This window comes from Branchiostoma floridae, chromosome 5 (genome assembly GCF_000003815.2).
Source record: "Branchiostoma floridae strain S238N-H82 chromosome 5, Bfl_VNyyK, whole genome shotgun sequence".
In the NCBI taxonomy this organism is placed as follows: Eukaryota; Metazoa; Chordata; class Leptocardii; order Amphioxiformes; family Branchiostomatidae; genus Branchiostoma; species Branchiostoma floridae.
In genome coordinates this window covers 15832000-15850852 of record NC_049983.1, presented here as the reverse complement: position 1 = coordinate 15850852, position 18853 = coordinate 15832000, and the positions used below count along the sequence as shown (strand labels likewise).

At 39.4% G+C, this 18853-nt stretch overlaps 1 protein-coding gene across 1 annotated transcript; it reads left to right on the top strand.

Moving 5' to 3' along the window:
• The first annotated feature begins 843 nt into the window (after nucleotides 1–843).
• On the top strand, nucleotides 844–18604 carry LOC118416224 (VWFA and cache domain-containing protein 1-like). The gene is made up of 27 exons (XM_035821308.1): nucleotides 844–1122; nucleotides 6826–7054; nucleotides 7243–7405; nucleotides 7694–7841; nucleotides 8574–8700; nucleotides 9086–9156; nucleotides 11062–11166; nucleotides 11355–11582; nucleotides 11891–11984; nucleotides 12278–12385; nucleotides 12586–12738; nucleotides 12932–13086; nucleotides 13348–13503; nucleotides 13673–13789; nucleotides 14008–14125; nucleotides 14423–14510; nucleotides 14639–14722; nucleotides 14971–15081; nucleotides 15238–15310; nucleotides 15474–15526; nucleotides 15850–15955; nucleotides 16376–16567; nucleotides 16921–16980; nucleotides 17401–17479; nucleotides 17595–17700; nucleotides 18028–18114; nucleotides 18313–18604. Exons 1-27 carry the CDS (start codon nucleotides 925–927, stop codon nucleotides 18602–18604), a joined length of 3501 nt encoding a protein of 1166 aa, XP_035677201.1. The 5' UTR covers nucleotides 844–924.
• Nucleotides 18605–18853: the final 249 nt, after the last annotated feature.

Genomic DNA, 18853 nt, shown 5'->3' with positions numbered 1-18853 from the left:
CAGGGAGCCCCAGTAAAGGTTAGGGTAGTGTTGAAAGCACAGACCAATTTTAGTGGCCCAACTCCTATATTGTTAGTTAGTCTGGTAGAGCCTAAGTATTTGAGGCATGTACCTTTTAAACCTGCAGCTGGTGTGAGTAAAGGATACATTTTGATAAGAATAAGCTGCAAAGTCTTCGCTCGTTTGTATTGTTGGAGATATCTTCTAATCAAAGATAACGAGTTATTACCTTTCTAATCAATTTAGAAAAATCAAAGCCAGAAATGGCATCGTTTGTTTCACCTGCGCGTCACGAATCCCTTTGTAAATAATTATCCAACTATAAATCATGCATTTCCGTTATGAGAGCCCGAAGTGTCATAATCAATCTTCATAACAGCTGCGCACATATCGGCCCCGCTGGTGATCGGTTGTTTGCAAACATCAGGTGATTTGGTTTGATATTTGACTGTTGATTGGATTGCGTGACTCTGATTATGGCCACGTTAGGAGGAGCTACGTTTTGAATTAAAATGTCTATTGCAATGCTTTGGTACATCTAAACATTATCCGCATTGACGAAATCAATGTTTAACGATCAAAAGCCTCACAAAACAATAGGCTGTTCGATTAATTTGGTAAGTGAACACCTGGACTGAGCTTGTTTATAAAGAATTACCGGTGACAGATTGTACAGTCCCTGGTAACTTTCTTGACCACAAAGTTATTGCAGGTCGAACTATAATTGTACAGGTCAGATCAAAAGTCATTAGTATGAAAAGTAGGTAGGGTTGTTTTTCTCGCCTTACCAACAGAATCCTTTGAGAATTTTGTTGCTGTTTTTGTTTTCTGGGGAAGTGTCGACAATAAGGTACCAAACAGGAGACATAGCGTTGTCTTTGTAAACCCATCTGTGCTAACAGTGGGGTGTTACATGGGACTGTAATGGTGGCCAAAGCGGTTTTACTAGTTTACCTTGCGGCGCTATGGAGTCCCTCCCGCGGGGACCTGTCCACCGCTCCCATCACCACCGACTGGATCCCCAGGGTCAGCAGCAAGATGACCACCTTCGCCGAGTCCCAGACCGGTGCGCTGCAGCTGGTCCAGGAGTATGATGACAACCTCAGCTTCACACAGACCCCGGTAACGTTTACGTTCAAAAATCTATTAGGTAGACATATTTCAAGAGGTACGTCCAATTAGGCATAATTATGTGCACAGATTGCCTTAATGCCTACTGACTTGTTTACTAACCTTTCGTTTGTCATGTGTGTCACAAATTGAGTTAACACGTACGGTTGTCGGTTAACTTTAACGTACAGTTTAAAAGTATGATCTAGAAACAAGACCTATCTAACACCCAAAAATCATGAACATAGCTTGTTCAGAACGCGAGATAGCAAAACCGGAAGTTACGCTGCAGTACAAAGGAAAGCCCCTAGGGTACCCCAAATCTAATCATTTACAGCTTCTATCACACCCCTCCAACACACCAAGTATGGAACCAATCCTCTCAGCCGTTCTTGAGTTATCTTGATGACACAAGCACAGGCACATAAACGCTAGGGAAAATATAGCCTCCATGACATTTCATAGAGGTAAATGCACTTCCTTTCTAGAAATTGGAGAAAAAATACGATAAATCTAAAACCTAGACTTCATATGAAAAAGAAACGAGCGACATCATATTCTTTTACATCATGGCGTATCAATTTAAAGCTAGGCCTTAGGTTCTACGTTTTCTCTTTATAACATTTCTGTACGTAGCTTATCTTTAACAACTTAATAGTTTTGATCATTATTTGAGAGGAGCTAAAAACATTTGTTTATTGTGCACAGATAGTTTTCTTCCACATACGATACAGGCACTTTTGTAAATGCTGGATTTTCTTAGCTTGTTGTCTCCGTCGCGGACAGTGACTAGTCATTTTAGCCGGAATGCCGTCGGAATAAAAATTATTTTCTATTCGTGGCAATTCTTGGCAATTCGTACTGTATTTTAAACATTCTTATTGCATTCCAGATATTCGTCCCCGTTCTTCTGGCTGGCTCGAAAGTTTTTGACATGTCAAAAACTGTCGAGGTGCATTCGAAGTGGAAAAATATCGAATGGCATTCATAGTGGATTCTAAGTGTATTCTAAGTATTCTAACTGCAGGCTGACCGCATTCTGCGGCATTCCAACATTATTCGAAACATTCTTATCTCATTCGATGAAGAACTGAAACGGCAAGCCATCTCGAATCCTGCCAGAATGCGACCGAAAGAATATCTCGAATGCAGTGAGAATGTATAGAATACACTACGAATCCACAGGAATAGAAATGGATTTTCATTCTGACGGCATTCTGGCTCATCCCTTCTCGTGTGAAGGGGATTTAAGGCCCATTTGGAATACCCACTCGGAATGGCACCGAATGTGGCACGAATTTTGCAAATACTTCATTCCGGCTGGTTCTGCTTGATTCCTGCTGATTCGATTTCAGTGTGAAGGCCCTATAACCAAGGATAACAAAGGCAGTATAATTTATTTCCCTTTTGCAACAGAGAAAATTGCAGAAGTACGAATAGTTGCAATGAAATCTGTTAGTGACGAAAGGTTAGTAAAACTGAGTTTCATCTCACGTCAGGAGAGTCGTGGCAGCACATGAGAGACAACGGAAAAGACAGGGAGATGAAAACAGAGATGTGACACTTGCTTTTAACTACATTTCGTCACTTCCAGATTTTGCATGCAACTGCTCTCCCTTCGTCCTCCTCCAATGCAGTTGAAATTGATAAAGATATATCCGATTTTGTGTGAAAATGGCAACAACATACAAGCTAAACATCCATTGTTTATGTTGTCTAGCGCCAAGAGGTACGATTTGAACAACATCAGCAACAATGTTTGCTTGCTTATCAGTGTTGCCCAGGCTACAAGTAAAAGTCTGGATTCCATGTGAATGAATCAGTTACAAAGGAGACTCAATTTCGCCTGTTTAATTATTGGTTGGTAGAACAGATGACAAAATACATTTCCTTCAGAAATTTTATCCTTAATGTCTTTCCGTGTATATTGAACATAAGTTCAGCATGGTTGCATCACTCCTTAACCGTTACAAGACTGTGCAATCGTACCAGATCCCATTGTCGCTTTCTTATCCAAAACAATTTCCTTAAATCCAACTTAAGTGTCTCATCTTAAGGTTAAGAAACATTATAGTAAATATGAGAATTATGTTTTAAAAGGATGTACAAAGGTGAATAGCTTGGCAGAAATGTTGGTCGCCTGGGTAATGCGATTATAAACGTTTTGGCAATGAAAGTATGCACATACAGAAAAGTACAAACAACATAGTTCCCGACTCTGGAGTGTGTTGAAGGACCTTCGTAATTGTCGTCCCTTATTTATGTGTCCAAACATGACCCAAACCACCCCAGGTATCGTAGAAAGTAAGCTAGGTTATCCGTTGGTGAAGTAGTGAGGTGTTTGTAGCATTAGCAAGCTGTCACCATTACCACTAAAGAAAAATCATTACGAGCACTTTAATGTACATTCGCTAAACGTATAACGTTTGTTCATCTGGATATGTCTACAATGTTTTAGATGTTATGATTTTAAGAACATCCCCAACACACACACAGACACACACACACACACAGACAGACACACATAAAACACGCACGCACACACACACACACTCACATGCACACACACTCACATGCACACACACTTACACACTTGCAAGGCCAGAGAATTAAGAAGACATGTTGTTTCAACAAAGACGTTTCCCAAATATAAAGTCAGCGTGTCGTCTCTTATCATTTTTAGTGAGCTCTCACCAGGTCTTAGCCGCAAAACTACCCCACCTCGATAAATGAATTGCTTATGAATACTTTGAACCAATAAGATATGGTTGCGAATCACAACTAAGCAACTAGGTATTTTGAGCCTTGACTAAAGTGTTTTTGAAGTGACCTTTATACGAGCTGTCAAATATTTCTCTCATCTCTTCATGTTATTGGTCCCCTGGATAGAATAGCTCTATAGCGTTGTTGTGTCGTCACTGATACGACGTCATCCTAGGTATGGCTGTTTGCGCAAGCGAATAAAACCTTGGTAACACGGAAATCAGTTGATCAAGTCAGACTTACTAGACTTACTGCTTGGCACTAATGTAAAATGGTGTGCTTATTCTGTAGTTTAAGGCAACTTCAGTAGATGACGGAGCAACGTCTTCTGTTAAGCACTTTGCGTCCATTCAAAGCAAACAAAAGAGTTCATGTTACCTTTGAAATCAAGGGATTAACCATTACAAAAGGTGTCTTTATTCCTCCTGATCTTCACATATTTAGTGATTAAGAGGAAAAGCTGACTGGAAAGTCCGTCGCTTGGTAGCCAGCAGATACTTAACACAGCGGTTTACACTTTTCAAACTATTAAGAACGAGCTTTCCCGCATGCCCTTTTCACTTCAGCCGTACATTAAGCATGAAATTAACGAAAAACTTAAGTCACACGTGCATCCATGTACAAGCGTGTCTGGGCGCGCAAACCCTATTCCATTACGGCTCTTCAATACATTGATTCTATCACAATGTTTACTTTTATCAATAGCCTTATCATAAAGACGCAAAGTATATCTTTTGTATAGTTTGTGTTGTCAGCATAACACGTCCATTAAAACGGGACCAACGTTTTCTTCACGATAAGAAAATGACAAACTCATGATAAGGGGCTTATCCAATTCTGTTCCTGCACCTCTTTCTTTTCAAACAATGACAGGTGAGAAAGACAACCAAGTTTAATAATTCTGTATTTTTCTTAGCTAAATGCTGTATGATTCTATATTTGTTTGGCTTAGGAATGACCAACAATTATCTTGTGATATAGCTTCACGTTTTGACGGATATGTTAATTGTATAGTTCTCATTAGTTCTGAAAGGACATGGTTGCCTCCATTTATGTGAAACAACTATTTTGGGGGTAAGTACCAATCATTTTCAGTCTCAGTTTTAAAGGCTGTAATATCATGGTATATGCAGCGATGTATTTTGAGACAACCCCATGGAATAACTTTGGATCAATCCAATTCTGAACATGAAGTCAATGTTGTTCCAACCTGCATGTCTGTTTCTACGCTTCCCAGGAACTGAAACTTCAGTAAGGATTCATAAAAATCTTTAAAAGTAAACGTTTGCCTCCTGTGTTCTTTGTAATTCTGCTTAATGGAAATGTTGTAAATGGTTTGGAAGAAGATAATGCTAATGAATTAGTCACTAGTTGATACGTGCAACGTGTGAAGTTGAATGTGGACGAGAAATCGCTATCAATGATTTTGCGAGAGGAAACTTGTGTAAAGTCCATGTTCACTACGAAGTAACGCACTATTCTGTCAGATTAATCTCTTTATCACCTAACATAATAGGATTAGAAGGTATGAAGGAATCTCCTGTTACACTTTACCTGTTAACTTTCCGAAGAGAACATAGAGCCATTTAGTACCATGCCCTTTACAAGAAGTTGCTTCAAGATAAGTATGTAGTGATCCTGTCTTTAAAGTACAAAATAAGTGCACCCTTTTACATTAGTGTCACGCAGAAGTCTGACTTGATGAACTCATTTTTGTGTTGCTAAGGTCCTATTTGCTTAGGCAAACAGCCATACCTTTGAGTAATGGCGTATCGGTGACGACACAACAACGCTACAAACCTATTTTATCCAGGGGGTGAAATAACATTACGAGATGCGAGAAATATTTGACAGTTAGTATAAAGGTCAATTTAAAAACACTTTGTTCTCTATGAAATAAGGCATGATTTGAGTCAGTTCAGTACAAAGATGTTAAGGTACACAAAAGCCATCGGCCTAACTACAAAAATAAAGCTGAAAAGCTCTGCTCTTAAGACATTGTAAGACATCTTGAATGAGAAGACTTTAATTGTTTGTACTTTCTTACATTAATTACACAGAAAAAAGTGGGCTGTAGGTCACATAACAGGGGGTTAAATTGGACATTTATTCTAGATAAGAAAGCTGAGTGTTTTGCTTATACAAAGCGTACATTAATATTTACAGAACAACAGACGAGAAATGTGTGTTCCTAGCCTGGTTTACTTCACACAACATAATGTTCTTTCTGTGACATTTTGACACATGTATTATTGATTCTTGGATAGAAATATGTGAAAATGAAATGTACCCTTAAACTAAAGTATTTCCATTCAAAAGTGTTAAAAGACATCGTCAACATGGATATTGTAGTGTTTATCTTTCGGTCATATACTGTAAGAATAATTTAATTTTTATAGTATTAGACAAATGTCATACAATTTATGTTAAGTTTACTTAACATACAGACGTTGAATCTAACAAAATATTACAAACCTAAAATCAATCAGTTCATTGGCTAGGTTGCCTTTATTTATATAAATATATTAGGGCAAAGAGCCATCTTTTTTTAAAGATTTTAGATGAGTAGCCACGTTTGGCTATACCCTTTATTGCGATTTTAGATTTTCTTATCAACTTTTACCCCTATAAGAGATGGAAATACGCCTTATCAAAGTTTTAAAGCTATGTTCTTTTTAACTTCTTTCAACGAGAAAATATCATTCATGTTTTCATAAACTTCTTTTTTGATCTATACAAATAAACAAAGGTTCAAACAAACAAACAAACTACATAAACAATAAAATTTCGTATAGGAGATAATAGGCTAGTCCTACCATAGGCACTGCGTTCATGTCAATTTTTGTTAACACAGCTGTACGTGGATAAAATGCTGGTACTATATATACGATGGGTATTTAACGTTTAGTACTGTCCTTCTACTAAAAGACTCCATTGAATTTGATATTACAGATCGACGGTGAGACCCAGCTCCATCTGCTGACCCAGGCAGCAGGAGACCGGCTGAAGAAGTGCCGGGAGATCCTGGAAAGGAACAAGGCTGAGATAGAAGCCTCCCATGCACAGGGTCCGACAGGGGGCGCTCCAGCTTCTGACTGCTGCGACAACCTCGGCCAGCTGGAGTACGACCCGAGGTTCCTGCAGCGGATTGTTAACGACACCTGCGCTACTTTTACTGCAGGTAGATATTTTCTATCATTTTCAATTTGGAAATTAATAAATTGAGTATTGTCAGTCACAAATTTACTTTAATGTACATGGTACTACCATATAGCATTTTAAGTTTCGTTGTGATGTAGATAGGTATATCTATTCTACAGATTTCAACCTCACAGAAAAAGACAAAACATGTGGAAATTTGCTGTTTAGGAGCCGGTGATAACACAGTCCGCACGAGTGTCTACGACACCATGAAGTCCAACATACATGAGATGTCTGGGGTGACCTGGCAGTATTATGGTGCCAAGGATGGCGAGTATCACCAGTTCCCAAAGAACGACAGGTCATGTGGAGGCAGCGCCCACATATTCAAGTACGAAAGTTACTCTACCAGTTCAATTTTTCCCGAATAGCGGTCCAATGCACACAGTTTGATGTTCACGCACATTAGCCTGGGTACCATCCTATTTCTACCGGGGCTCCTTGCACTCGCTGACCTGAATAATATTTTTAGGGCAGCGAGTGCAAGGAGGGTTGGTAGAAATTGGATGGTACCCAGTCTACACACACGTATACAGTTATGACTAACATCAATTTCGTTTATACAATCATGTAAAATGACATTGGAATCGTTGTCCCATACCCCCCTATAAACTGTTAGGAACTGGTACGTTAGCGCGGCGTCTCCCAAGAAGAAGAACGTGGTGATTGTGATAGATGTGAGTAAGTCCATGGAAACCGCAAACCGGATCGACTTGGCCAAGCAGGCAGCGTTGACAGTCCTCGATACTCTAACAGCGAGGGACTGGGTAAGGATTTGATTAAGTATGACATGAATAAGAAATGAAAATGAAAGAACTGGGAATTGTTTTAAAGAGGACATATGCTGGAGACAATATGGTTACATTGTCATGAAGCATATTGTCAAAGGTATAGGATCGGTAGGGGTGACCTGATCAGGTATTCTTTGTCAGGTTTATGCATTCTGGCAAAATGGTAGGTCTAGTTGAATATTTGGTATGGTGACTCTTAAATCTGTTACACTTATTTAATATTGTTAAGGTGTGTGGAGCATATACAAAATGAGATTTCATTTTCTTTATCGAGAGGGCAGAGCTGAGGTTCATGTCTTATCCCATTTCAGACAGCCTGTTCTCTTTAGGCCTTCAATGTTTAATTTCGTAACGGTCTTAGCTTTAACAACAGACTAGGTTACTTCTTCACTAATTCACAAGCCAAGAATCTTATGATATTGAGCGAAAGTTATCCTTTTTATTGCAGCAATGCTAATGTAACTGACTTCCACCACGTATGTCTTGCGAAATTCACTTTTATCATTGTATTTTACCGGTTTCGAATTCCCTGTTAAATCACATTACAAGTAATACAATCTTAATAATTTTAGAGTTACATTTATGCCAAATTAATGTTTTCCATTTCTTAAAGCGTATTGTAGCTACAAAATATCTTCATATGACGTAATTTTTGTACTCTGATTTGCATCCTACAAAATTTAGGTAATGCATGTTGATCTGTTTTAGGCAGGAGTTGTGTCCTTTAGTGACAACCCCGAAACACCAGTGGGCTGTCTGGGAGAGAGTCTGGGAGAAGCTAACCTAGGCAACATCGACATCATGAGGGATTTCATCAACAGCCGTAGTCCTAAACGTGAGTACGCAGTGATTTCAATGTCTGGGGTCTGTCTTGGAGCCCAACAAAGCGTATAAAATGCGCATAATGCTTATCTCAGCCTAAATCAAAACAGAAAATAAACAACTTAATAAGTTCTATGAATATCTTTTCATCAGTGATTGTAAATAAGTCTGAAGATAATCCTATAGCTACCCTGGTAACCCATTGTAGCTCCCGGGTCTCTTCTGCCCTCGCCATAGGTTTGGGTACCAGGCTAAAGTATAACTTGTATATATATATATGTTTGTCCTGGCTTTGTCTGAGATGATGTTATTCTCGTTTTTATTTTGCTGGAAGTTTGTGATCCATGGGGTGGTAATGTAGGCAATGTGTGATGTTCTGTGCTTAATACATCTTTCAGTTTTCACCTACTACGCCAAAGCATTCGAAAAAGCTTTCGACATTTTCTACAAAGCCAAACAAGACAAACCGGTGAGTATAAATCTACTGTTTCAGAAAATATTGTAGACTGAATTACATTAAGTTCCCGATATAGATCCATTCGGATTTTTTTTGTAAATGAGCCCCTGTTGATGTTATTGCGTGAGGCTATATATGATCTTGTTACCTGGAGACTGACGAGTTTTTTGTAAGTTCTTTGATTTTGATTTAGCGATGATTTAGCGATGGGTAGCTCCATTTTACCGATTGCAAGTGCCCAAGATATGTTACATTATTTTTGCATTTGAAACATCTTCAAACTTGATTCTCTTCGCCAAGAAGAGTATGAGATTGCTTGACTTGGGTCTGTATGTAGGTCAACAGCATATAACTCGAGAAATTGTGGATGGAATTTTGTGATTTTTGGTAGGTGTGTAGCAGTTGTCGAAAGGAATGCCAAGTTTGAAAACGGTTTACCTGGCGTTTTCCTACGGTACTGCAGCGAGCTTGGTATGTTTTTTGCGGTTTGTTTTTGGCAGCATAAGTCAAAATCTAGCTGGGCGATTTTCACGAAACTTGGTAGGTGTGTAGCGGTTTTGGAGAGGAAGGTCAAGTGCGAAAATAGTTTACCTGGCTCTTACCTATGGTGCTGTAGCGGGATTTGTATGTAAGTGCGTTTGTCTGTAAGCAAGATAACTCAAGAACCCTTGAATGGATCCTGATTATATTTGTTAGGTGGATTGGGGTTAGGAAAACGAAGGTCAAGTTCGATAATGGGCACCCTAGTGGCTGCCTAAGGTACTGCAGCAAAACTTTTAATTTTGGCACTTCGTATTCTGGACATGCTGTGGTCATGATTTTTGAGTGGTAGATAGCCCTTGAAACAGAGAGTAAGTGTTGTGAGTTTGGACCCCCTAGCGGCTTTTTGGGAACTGCAGGCACCGATTTCCGTTCAAACTTTGGACGAGGATAACTTGAGAACGTGTAAACAGATCATCAGGATTTTCGGTATGTAGATAGAATGAGTGATGACTTATACAATGTAATAATAATTATGCAAATCAGTAGCTTATTTGCATAATTAATGAGGAAAGTTCATAAATCCATGCCAACAGCATATAACTCAAGAAGCTATGTATGGATTTTCATGATATTTAGTATTTAAGTAGCGGCTGCGGAAAGGAAGGTTGTGTTCGAAAATAGTTGACGTAGCATTTTTCGTTAGGACGGTAGCGGGCCGAGTGTGTGCGTCATTTTGTTTGTGGAATGCATAACTCGAGAAGCCTTGAAAAAATCCTGATGATATTTGGTAGGTGGGTAGGGGTCAGGAAAACGAAGATAAATTATGATAGTGGGCCCCCTAGTGGCTTCCTAAAGTACTGCAGCAAAACTTATTAACAGAAATAAACTGTGCTCTATATATCTCATTTTGACCTATATCTATGGACACAGCTGTTATACAGATGGTTTGCTGGAGGACGCCCTTACACTGGGGACAAAGTCTAAATTGACAAGCATGAAATTCTGATTGACCAGGGATGCTACCAGGTCATCTGTCAGGTCACAGTCTGGTTTTGGTAATGTTTGTGTGTTTGTGAGGAACAAGAAGACCTTAAAGTCTTAAAAAGAGGCATGATTATTTGGCGAAGAGATGGGTTCGTTGAACTCTAGTTCTTTATATTTTTGTTTTGTTAAAAAATTTAAAAAACATGCAATACGTTTTTAATCCTCTTAATTTATTGTTACTGCATTTTGGACAAAAAGAGTAAACCCGCATACTCTTAAATGATAACCTTGAAATGTACTGCAGCCTTCTTGTTAAATAGGTGTTAGCTACATCTATTGCATACACGCAATATATGCATACAGTATTCAATTCTTATTGCTCTGTTCTTTCCTGCTGGTTCGATGCAAGTTAATTATGATATATTCCTTACATACATTCCATTCCTACAGGAACAATTTTATGACAGCAACAACGTCATCATCTTCCTCACAGACGGAGAGCCGACAGACGCGGAGAATGTTCTAGATCAGATCACTGAGGGCCAGGATCGCATGGTGCGCATGGTTGATTAACTAATTTTCGGCGATTTTTTTCCATAAACTTTCTGACGTCTAATTGCACACTCTGTTATACGAAAATGTATCACTCCTCTTGCCATACAACATCGCATCATTTCTTTGTACAAAACCAAATGATTCGAATTCCTATAACATTGTTCTGTATATGCATATGTACTATACAGAGCCGGAGTGTGCACATCTTCACCTACGGCCTAGGCAACAGTCTCCAAACTGCCGTCAGCGGCTGGTGTGATGCGCCCAATGGCCAGTGTTCAAGATCGTCAAAAGGGTTCCTTGATGACTTTTTTTCAGCAATCGCAGGCAACAAAGACGGTATACCTGCGTTGGACTTTCTTGCAACTATAGCAGATCTGAACAACATGCAGATCTCCAATGCAGTGACATGGACTGTAAGAGTTCTTTTTATAGATTCATTGCTTCAATCAAAACATACGTGTAATGTGGAGATGATATGCCCGTTGCTATGTTGTAAGCACTTTGATAGCACTATTACTAAGTCTTTAAATGAGTCGTTAATATGTTTAGTAAATGACTAGTTGTGATCAGGCAAAGAAATTATTGGAGTGAAGGTATTGTTAGTGCATAAAGCGGCGCGGTGCTTCGAAATGCCATGAGGTGTAAATTATCCTTGACATTTACGATTTAGATTCTAATGGGTAGTCAGGATTATTCCTGAAATACATTTTTTTTTACATAGAATGAAAACTGCGAACAGGACACGTATGGCCCGTGCTTCGACTCTAACAGGGATCCACAGGGTGTTGGTCCGCCAGGGAGAACTGATAGCGTAGGTAAGTCACTCAATTAAGACGCTGTTGACTTATGCAGGGTCTCGTCATGATGTTATTTTATTTACGTAGCGCATATAGCTTATAATGCATACGGGATTGGGCTCCGCGTAGTATGTACATTTCAAGATGTTAGTATTTTATTCCTGTAGAAATTTCTGGCTACTTTTGAATACAGGTGACAAGCTGGACTCTATTGATCTTTTAACGACTCAGGGTTTTGGTAGGGGTTTTGTTCGGGGCTGTATATAATACATGTGCATCAAAATGAAAAACTTGATTAATCAAACATATAGGTGATGGCGAGGGAGACAGACTCATGACAATGATGGGCAGCTACTATGACTTCTTCCAGTCGGAACCAGAACCAACCTTTTCTGTACCGACTAAAGATGAGCATCTCGGTCAGTATACCCAGCCGAAGAACTATCACGCTATCAGCCTTAACCTATGAGTATAGTTTTTTTAGTAATACTACAAACATTCGAATTCAGTATGCACTGTCAAATGAACCAATAATAACGAGCAGGTCAAATTTGACATTTCCAACCATGTCCTAATTCAAATAAGATTTTGATGTTTTTGACGTTCTCATCATTCTCAGGTTTAACAATAACCGCTGCTATCCGCACCATGGATACAACCAGCACCTTCTTCGGTGTAACAGCTGTTGACATCTCCATGGACGTCGTGTTTAATGAGATCGTCAACTTTAACCTCGGCACATACTCCCATGCCTTCCTCGTCGACCGAGAGGGTAACAATATTATTTCGTGTTGAAAAAACTATATTCATCCAGAATCTATTCGTCAATTTATTGATTATTTGACAACTGGCTATACGTCCGTGTATTGCAAATGAATGTCAGAATCTTGTGGGGATTGAACACATTGTGCGGCAGGACTTTGCACTGTAGAAGGATAACGTGCGGCTCTTGGTATTTATCATAGACGGCCGTGTCCTTCTCCACCGAGAACTACCTAAACCCATGGAGTGGCCGTCAGAACCGACATTTCTCCACCTAAGCGCGATGCAAGGCGCTCTTGAGGATGATGAAGTCACTAAGATCCTGAATGGGGAGAGTGGGAGCAGCTATCACAACAATGTAATATAACTTGATGTTTATTACATAATGACAAACCTACTGTCAGTCAGTCTCACCAGAACAGAACTATCACTGCGCAACAGAACAAATACAGCTTCAAGTTCAAAAAGCGTTAATAATGTGAATATCATTGTTTAACAGTGTTTGTAAATGGCAACCAGATACAATTGTGAAAGGAGCTTGATAAAATATTCTTGGGTTATGTAGACGGAACTCGGGTACGCAGATAATTTGCAAAAGAGTTCTTCCATTTCTAATCAGGTGAAAGTTCCGGTGACTCGAGGGAGTGCCCAGTCTGACGGCGTCATCACTGTAGAAAAGGCAGCAACCTTTTACTACGAACCCATTCCTGACACCAAGTACAGCGTGGTTCTATGCCTGTTTGATGAGGATAGCACAATCACTGTGCCTGTCTCGGTACGTTCTTTGGATCATACCCATTTGTTTTATGTGTGAACATTTCAACATTAAATCGGAAGTAAAACATTAATTCGGAAAGCTATAGGTTTCCTTATGCAGTCAATAACATGGATGCGTAATGTGTAATTGATCATTGGTGTAACGGTTCTATATTCTATACTTGTAGGTGAATCCCATGAACAGCACAGAGTCGCTATTCCATCGACTGGACCTGCTGGACCAGAACGCAGACGTCTGTAGCCTGTACGGCAACTACGCCACCCTGGACGGATCTACTATAATGGTAGGATGGCAAAATATTGATAACAGATAACGTATAAAATACAATACAGTATAGTATAGTAAAAGAAAGGTCCAAGGGAAATTGGTACCGTTTACTATACACTCAACGACTGAGATTTAGTTGTTGGCATGCTTGATGTATGGATATGCAGCAATGTAGGTGAACCATCAAAAGTAAGAATCTTAATGACAGGGTTACTGTACCAACCTACCCCCTAGTTCCCACCAGAAGCCTACTCTGATCCCATCGGCTACCTGAGCAGCTTGGAGACATCTGAGGACGTTGCGAACATCGAGCAATTTCTCAATGACATAACTGGCTCTGTGGAGAATCCAGGTAAGAAGAAATATGTAACAGGCTTTGATTACAATAGTGCAAGTTAAGCAAGTTCCTTTGTATCCCATTTTTTTTCTCTATTTACGTATGTCCACGTTCTTTATCATTGCTTCTTTGATTGTCATTGACCCTTGGATGCAAGGAATTGCAGAACTGTTTCCTATTATTGTTCTAACTCAATGCTAATATATTCGGCAAGGCTAAACGTTAAGCCTTTGAATTCAAGTATTTGAATATCAACTCACATAACATTACTCAATAACAGACAGACATAACAGTAATCAATTTCTAATCCAGGACTACTAGACGGCGTCCGGACGGATGTGATCCTGACTGCTGCAATCGAGCAGTTCTGGAGGGAGAATGATGCAGAATCAGTATGGAGGTAATGGATATTTTGCATATCTGATTTTTAGTCTATGATACAACTTCTTTTATTAGCATGAACAGTCAAATGAAACCCAGAAATGTCAATTTGATTTTTTTCTTATAACTGTCATAATATTTCAACAGATACGTGGGCACCAGAAACGGTATGTTCAGAATCTTCCCTGGAATTACCGTGGACAGGCGGTATGATCCAACCCAGCAGACATGGTGAGCTTATATGCTATCTGTTGTTCAGTATAGATTGTCAAACATATATCAGTAGTAGACACATGACATACTTACTTAGTAATATTTACTTACTTAGTTCGAGCTCCCGCTTGAACCAATCCGGAGAGTCTACTCCAAAGCACCTGTTCCTTTGACACATAGACACAATATAAATACGGATTTGTATTAATTGTAAGGTATTCGCTGTTTTTAACTTATACATCTTAATTTATTCTTATTTGGTGTAGGTACAAGCGTGCCCTGAGCAGACCCGGAGACTACACCTTCTCCCGTCCGGTTCCCAGTCCGTTCGGTGGCGGCAACATGGTCACCATCAGCAGGGTCATTGCCCACACTGGGTATGTAGGAATAACTCACTACGCCTCATGTCGGGCGCTTTAGGATTTGTGCTTGAAGTAATTACATCTTGATAATAAACGAAATACATAATCACTAATATACATTAAGTATCATGAATTCATTTACATGATGTTATATCGGCATCTTCTATGCAGCACTCAGCAGATTTTAGGCGTTATCGCAGCTGATATCATCGAGAGGCAGTACTATTCCCTGTTGTACTCTGAGGTGAGAAAAGTATTTTTGATATTTTGCGGAATATGCACATGAGACATACATGTAGTGTCTGTGATGAGCGATAACGTCAACTAGAATAATAAATAATATTACAAGCATTGAGCATAGTACAATCATATATTGGTGTTGCCGATCTCTTGAAAAACTCTTTCAGATCCCCGAATGTTTATCGGCGGAATTTGAGTGCTTCTTACTTGACGACAGCGGGTAAGTTTTAACTTAACTTAAAGGTATGTTATTAACTTGATTAAACGTAGGATAATGAGTATGGATATCCATGGGTTAATATGTCTCAATGAATTTTGAACATGGTAAGCACGGTATTATAGTCTCAGTTTTATATACACTTATTACTTGTGCAACGAAAGTAATGCAACGTGCAACGCAATGTCAACTTATCAATATACCATGTTGTCATTTCCAATTTATATGTCATATACAATTTAATAGACTTACAAGTTGACAACAAGGGGCCATCAATAGTTACAAACTGTTATATTATCATAGTGCTATCTAATCTTGTCAAACAGCTATTTCATTGAGCTACCGACATCACCGAACATGGAGCACGATCACCTGACGGACAGGTTCCCTTGGCTGGCGAAGGAACTGGTAGCCAGGGGAGAATTCCTGACGGTAGTATTTTTTATTAATGCAGCCTTCGTTTTGATGAACTTTGGAACTTAAATAAAAGATAATAAATCCATTAAGTAATACTATGTGAGTCCTACTCGATCGACTTTAACCATCCCTTTTTTTTATAAATTTCTATAATATAATATGTATTTATATAAAGTTTTAAAGGATACTTAGTTTTAGTGTGTATAAGTGTTATTCATCAGATAGTCTTTAACTCGATGTACTAAGGATTTGATGGAAAAAAACGTGCAATTCAGCCAATTGGCTGCCAAATGTTTTTACTGAAGTTGTGTTGTACAACAAATAAACCATTCATTCATTCATTCATTCATTCATTCATTCATTCATTCATTCATTCATTCTATAATATTTGTACCGCTAACAAATTTCTTATAAAATCTCTTTTGCATTTTTCAGCCGGGATGGTGCAACAGTTATGTTACCCAAAACTCCCAGCTGTTCTACGACACTTCCGGGTTCACTGGCCTGGAGGTCACCACGGGCCCAACGTGTACCCAGTTCTCCATGTACCCAGTTAGCAACACCAACACGTTTTTGTTGGTTCTACACAACCGTCAGACAACCAATTGCGACGACAGCCAGCGGCAGGTAGGAGACAAGCTGTGCGGTTTCACTCAGTTGGTCTCTATTTACACACGAGAGATATTGTTTCAAACTGAATTGTCTTCTACTTCATTACATAATACAGATATTTTACATTGTTTATATATTGTTTTAGAAACACGTTGCTTGGACGATTTTGTTTGGTCCTTATCGAACTGGAATCTGAATCGGCATCTTCACATAAACACGGTGCTATTTACCATTCGGCTGCTATATAGTATGAAGTACCGGCCATTTGAGATTTCTTTTGAAAAAAATTATGACCTACAATTATCAAAACAAAATGCATGATACCTAAGGTAGGGAAATGAAAGAAACTTTCTTATACATTTTTCTAGGACTGCTCCTGTGACGAAGTTTGCGATACCTGCGATGCAAATGTTCAGTCTGTTTGCCAGGTAAGGTGTGTTATTTGCTTAAGACCACAACGAAGTAAAGTACAATACACATCATACAGGTCGTGCAAATGTGATGGGATCATTTTGGCAGGAAGATAGATGTCCCATTCCTTTTATCATGTGGTGATCAAACAGCCAAGTCCATAGAGATTATTGATATTTCAAATCAATAAATCAAAGCTGTCGACAATTCAATGGTACGACTGGCCCACAGTGTCAAATGCTCCCGATTGGTTAATTGATGTTAATGAATAGAATTGTCCATAGAATGGCAATTACCTATGACCATGCATTCTGATCTGAGTCAGGCAACATTAAAAAATCGAAGTTACGCATGTTCCTGTATGCACACTCAGCTACATCATCAGACTACTATTTATAATCATCTACATAATACCAATGTTCTGACCCTGTTTGCAGTGCCCCTGCTCGTGTGCCTGGGAAAATGAAGCCTGTTCGAGTGGATTCCTCGGTGTCTTGACGGACATTCCCTGTCCTCGTGAGTAGATACAGTTATTTTTCTGAAAAAGAATGTGGAATGAGCAAAAACGTCTTCAGTATTTTTAAACAAGTTTGTGACATTAACTATTCCATATGCGCCCATATCAATCAAGCTCCTCGAGGAGTCCCAAGCAGCCAAGGAGCGGGGCAAACAAACACACCACCACCATACCAACCCGGCTCGGGGATACAGGACTGTCCGGTGATGTGCAGTGCACAGTAAGATATTTAAAACATACATGGTCGTATTCTATGGAATAGACCTATGGTCTTAATCAACGTATAATTATGTATTTGTCATATGCGCTGTAATATCTACCCCAAATAATACGATGACAGCTTTGCATATAGTTACAGCTTAGCTAGTTCCTAAGTTATGTCAGTATAGGTAACGTAAGGTTAAAATGGCACACGCAATCCACACGGCTGTCTAGGGGTTAAAGTGGACAATGATGTCATCAGTAAATACCTTATTCCAATGAGTATCCATTATGCTATATGAAATAAGTAAGTAAGTAGCCATTATCCTATAATTCCACATTACAGGTCTGATCGTGCCACCTGTGAGGCTCTCCCACACTGTGGCTGGTGTGAGGAGTTGGACTTCCCCGTCTGCAAGGAGACGTGCTCTCCGTAAGTTATTATTTCAACACTGACATTATCTATATTGTAATGCAAATACGCAATGTAACAAAATGTATTAAATATTGAAGATAACGTATGAAATATAATGCTGTGCATCAGCGATACCTAGTATTGCGATAAGCGATAATTAGTAACATTTGCAAACAATAGTGTTTTACTTGTTTGTCGTACGTATCTATGTAAAAGAACTACCCCGGAGCCGACGACAACTGCAGCGACGACGACAGCGGAAACGACGTTGGCGCCAACGACAGACGTAACGACAACGACGGAAACGACGCTGGTGCCAACGACAGACGTCACGACAACGCCAGAAACGACGCTGGCGCCAACAACAGACGTAACGACGACGGCAGAAAGCCCTACAACAACAGAAGACAGTACAACGATTGCTGGAATAACAACTCCCGACCCCTTTCTGCTTGGTATGGTCCAAATCTTCTGCTTGCTTCGACTACATAGTGTGAAAAGTGAATAATGGCATAAGTAAACGTCTTCTGTTGCCTGCCATAAGGTTTTCTAACAGATAACAATTCGCTTCACTCTAACTTCTCCCTCTACCCCACACTTTCTTTTTCCATCGTATCTTTTCATGTCCTTTGTAGACATGTAAAACTCGACCTTGGAATGCTGTCATTGTTTCATTTGCTTATATAACGGGCATTTGATTTTTGCCAAAACACTAGTAGTCTACTTCATCTGTATATGATGTCTTGTTTCGCTCCAA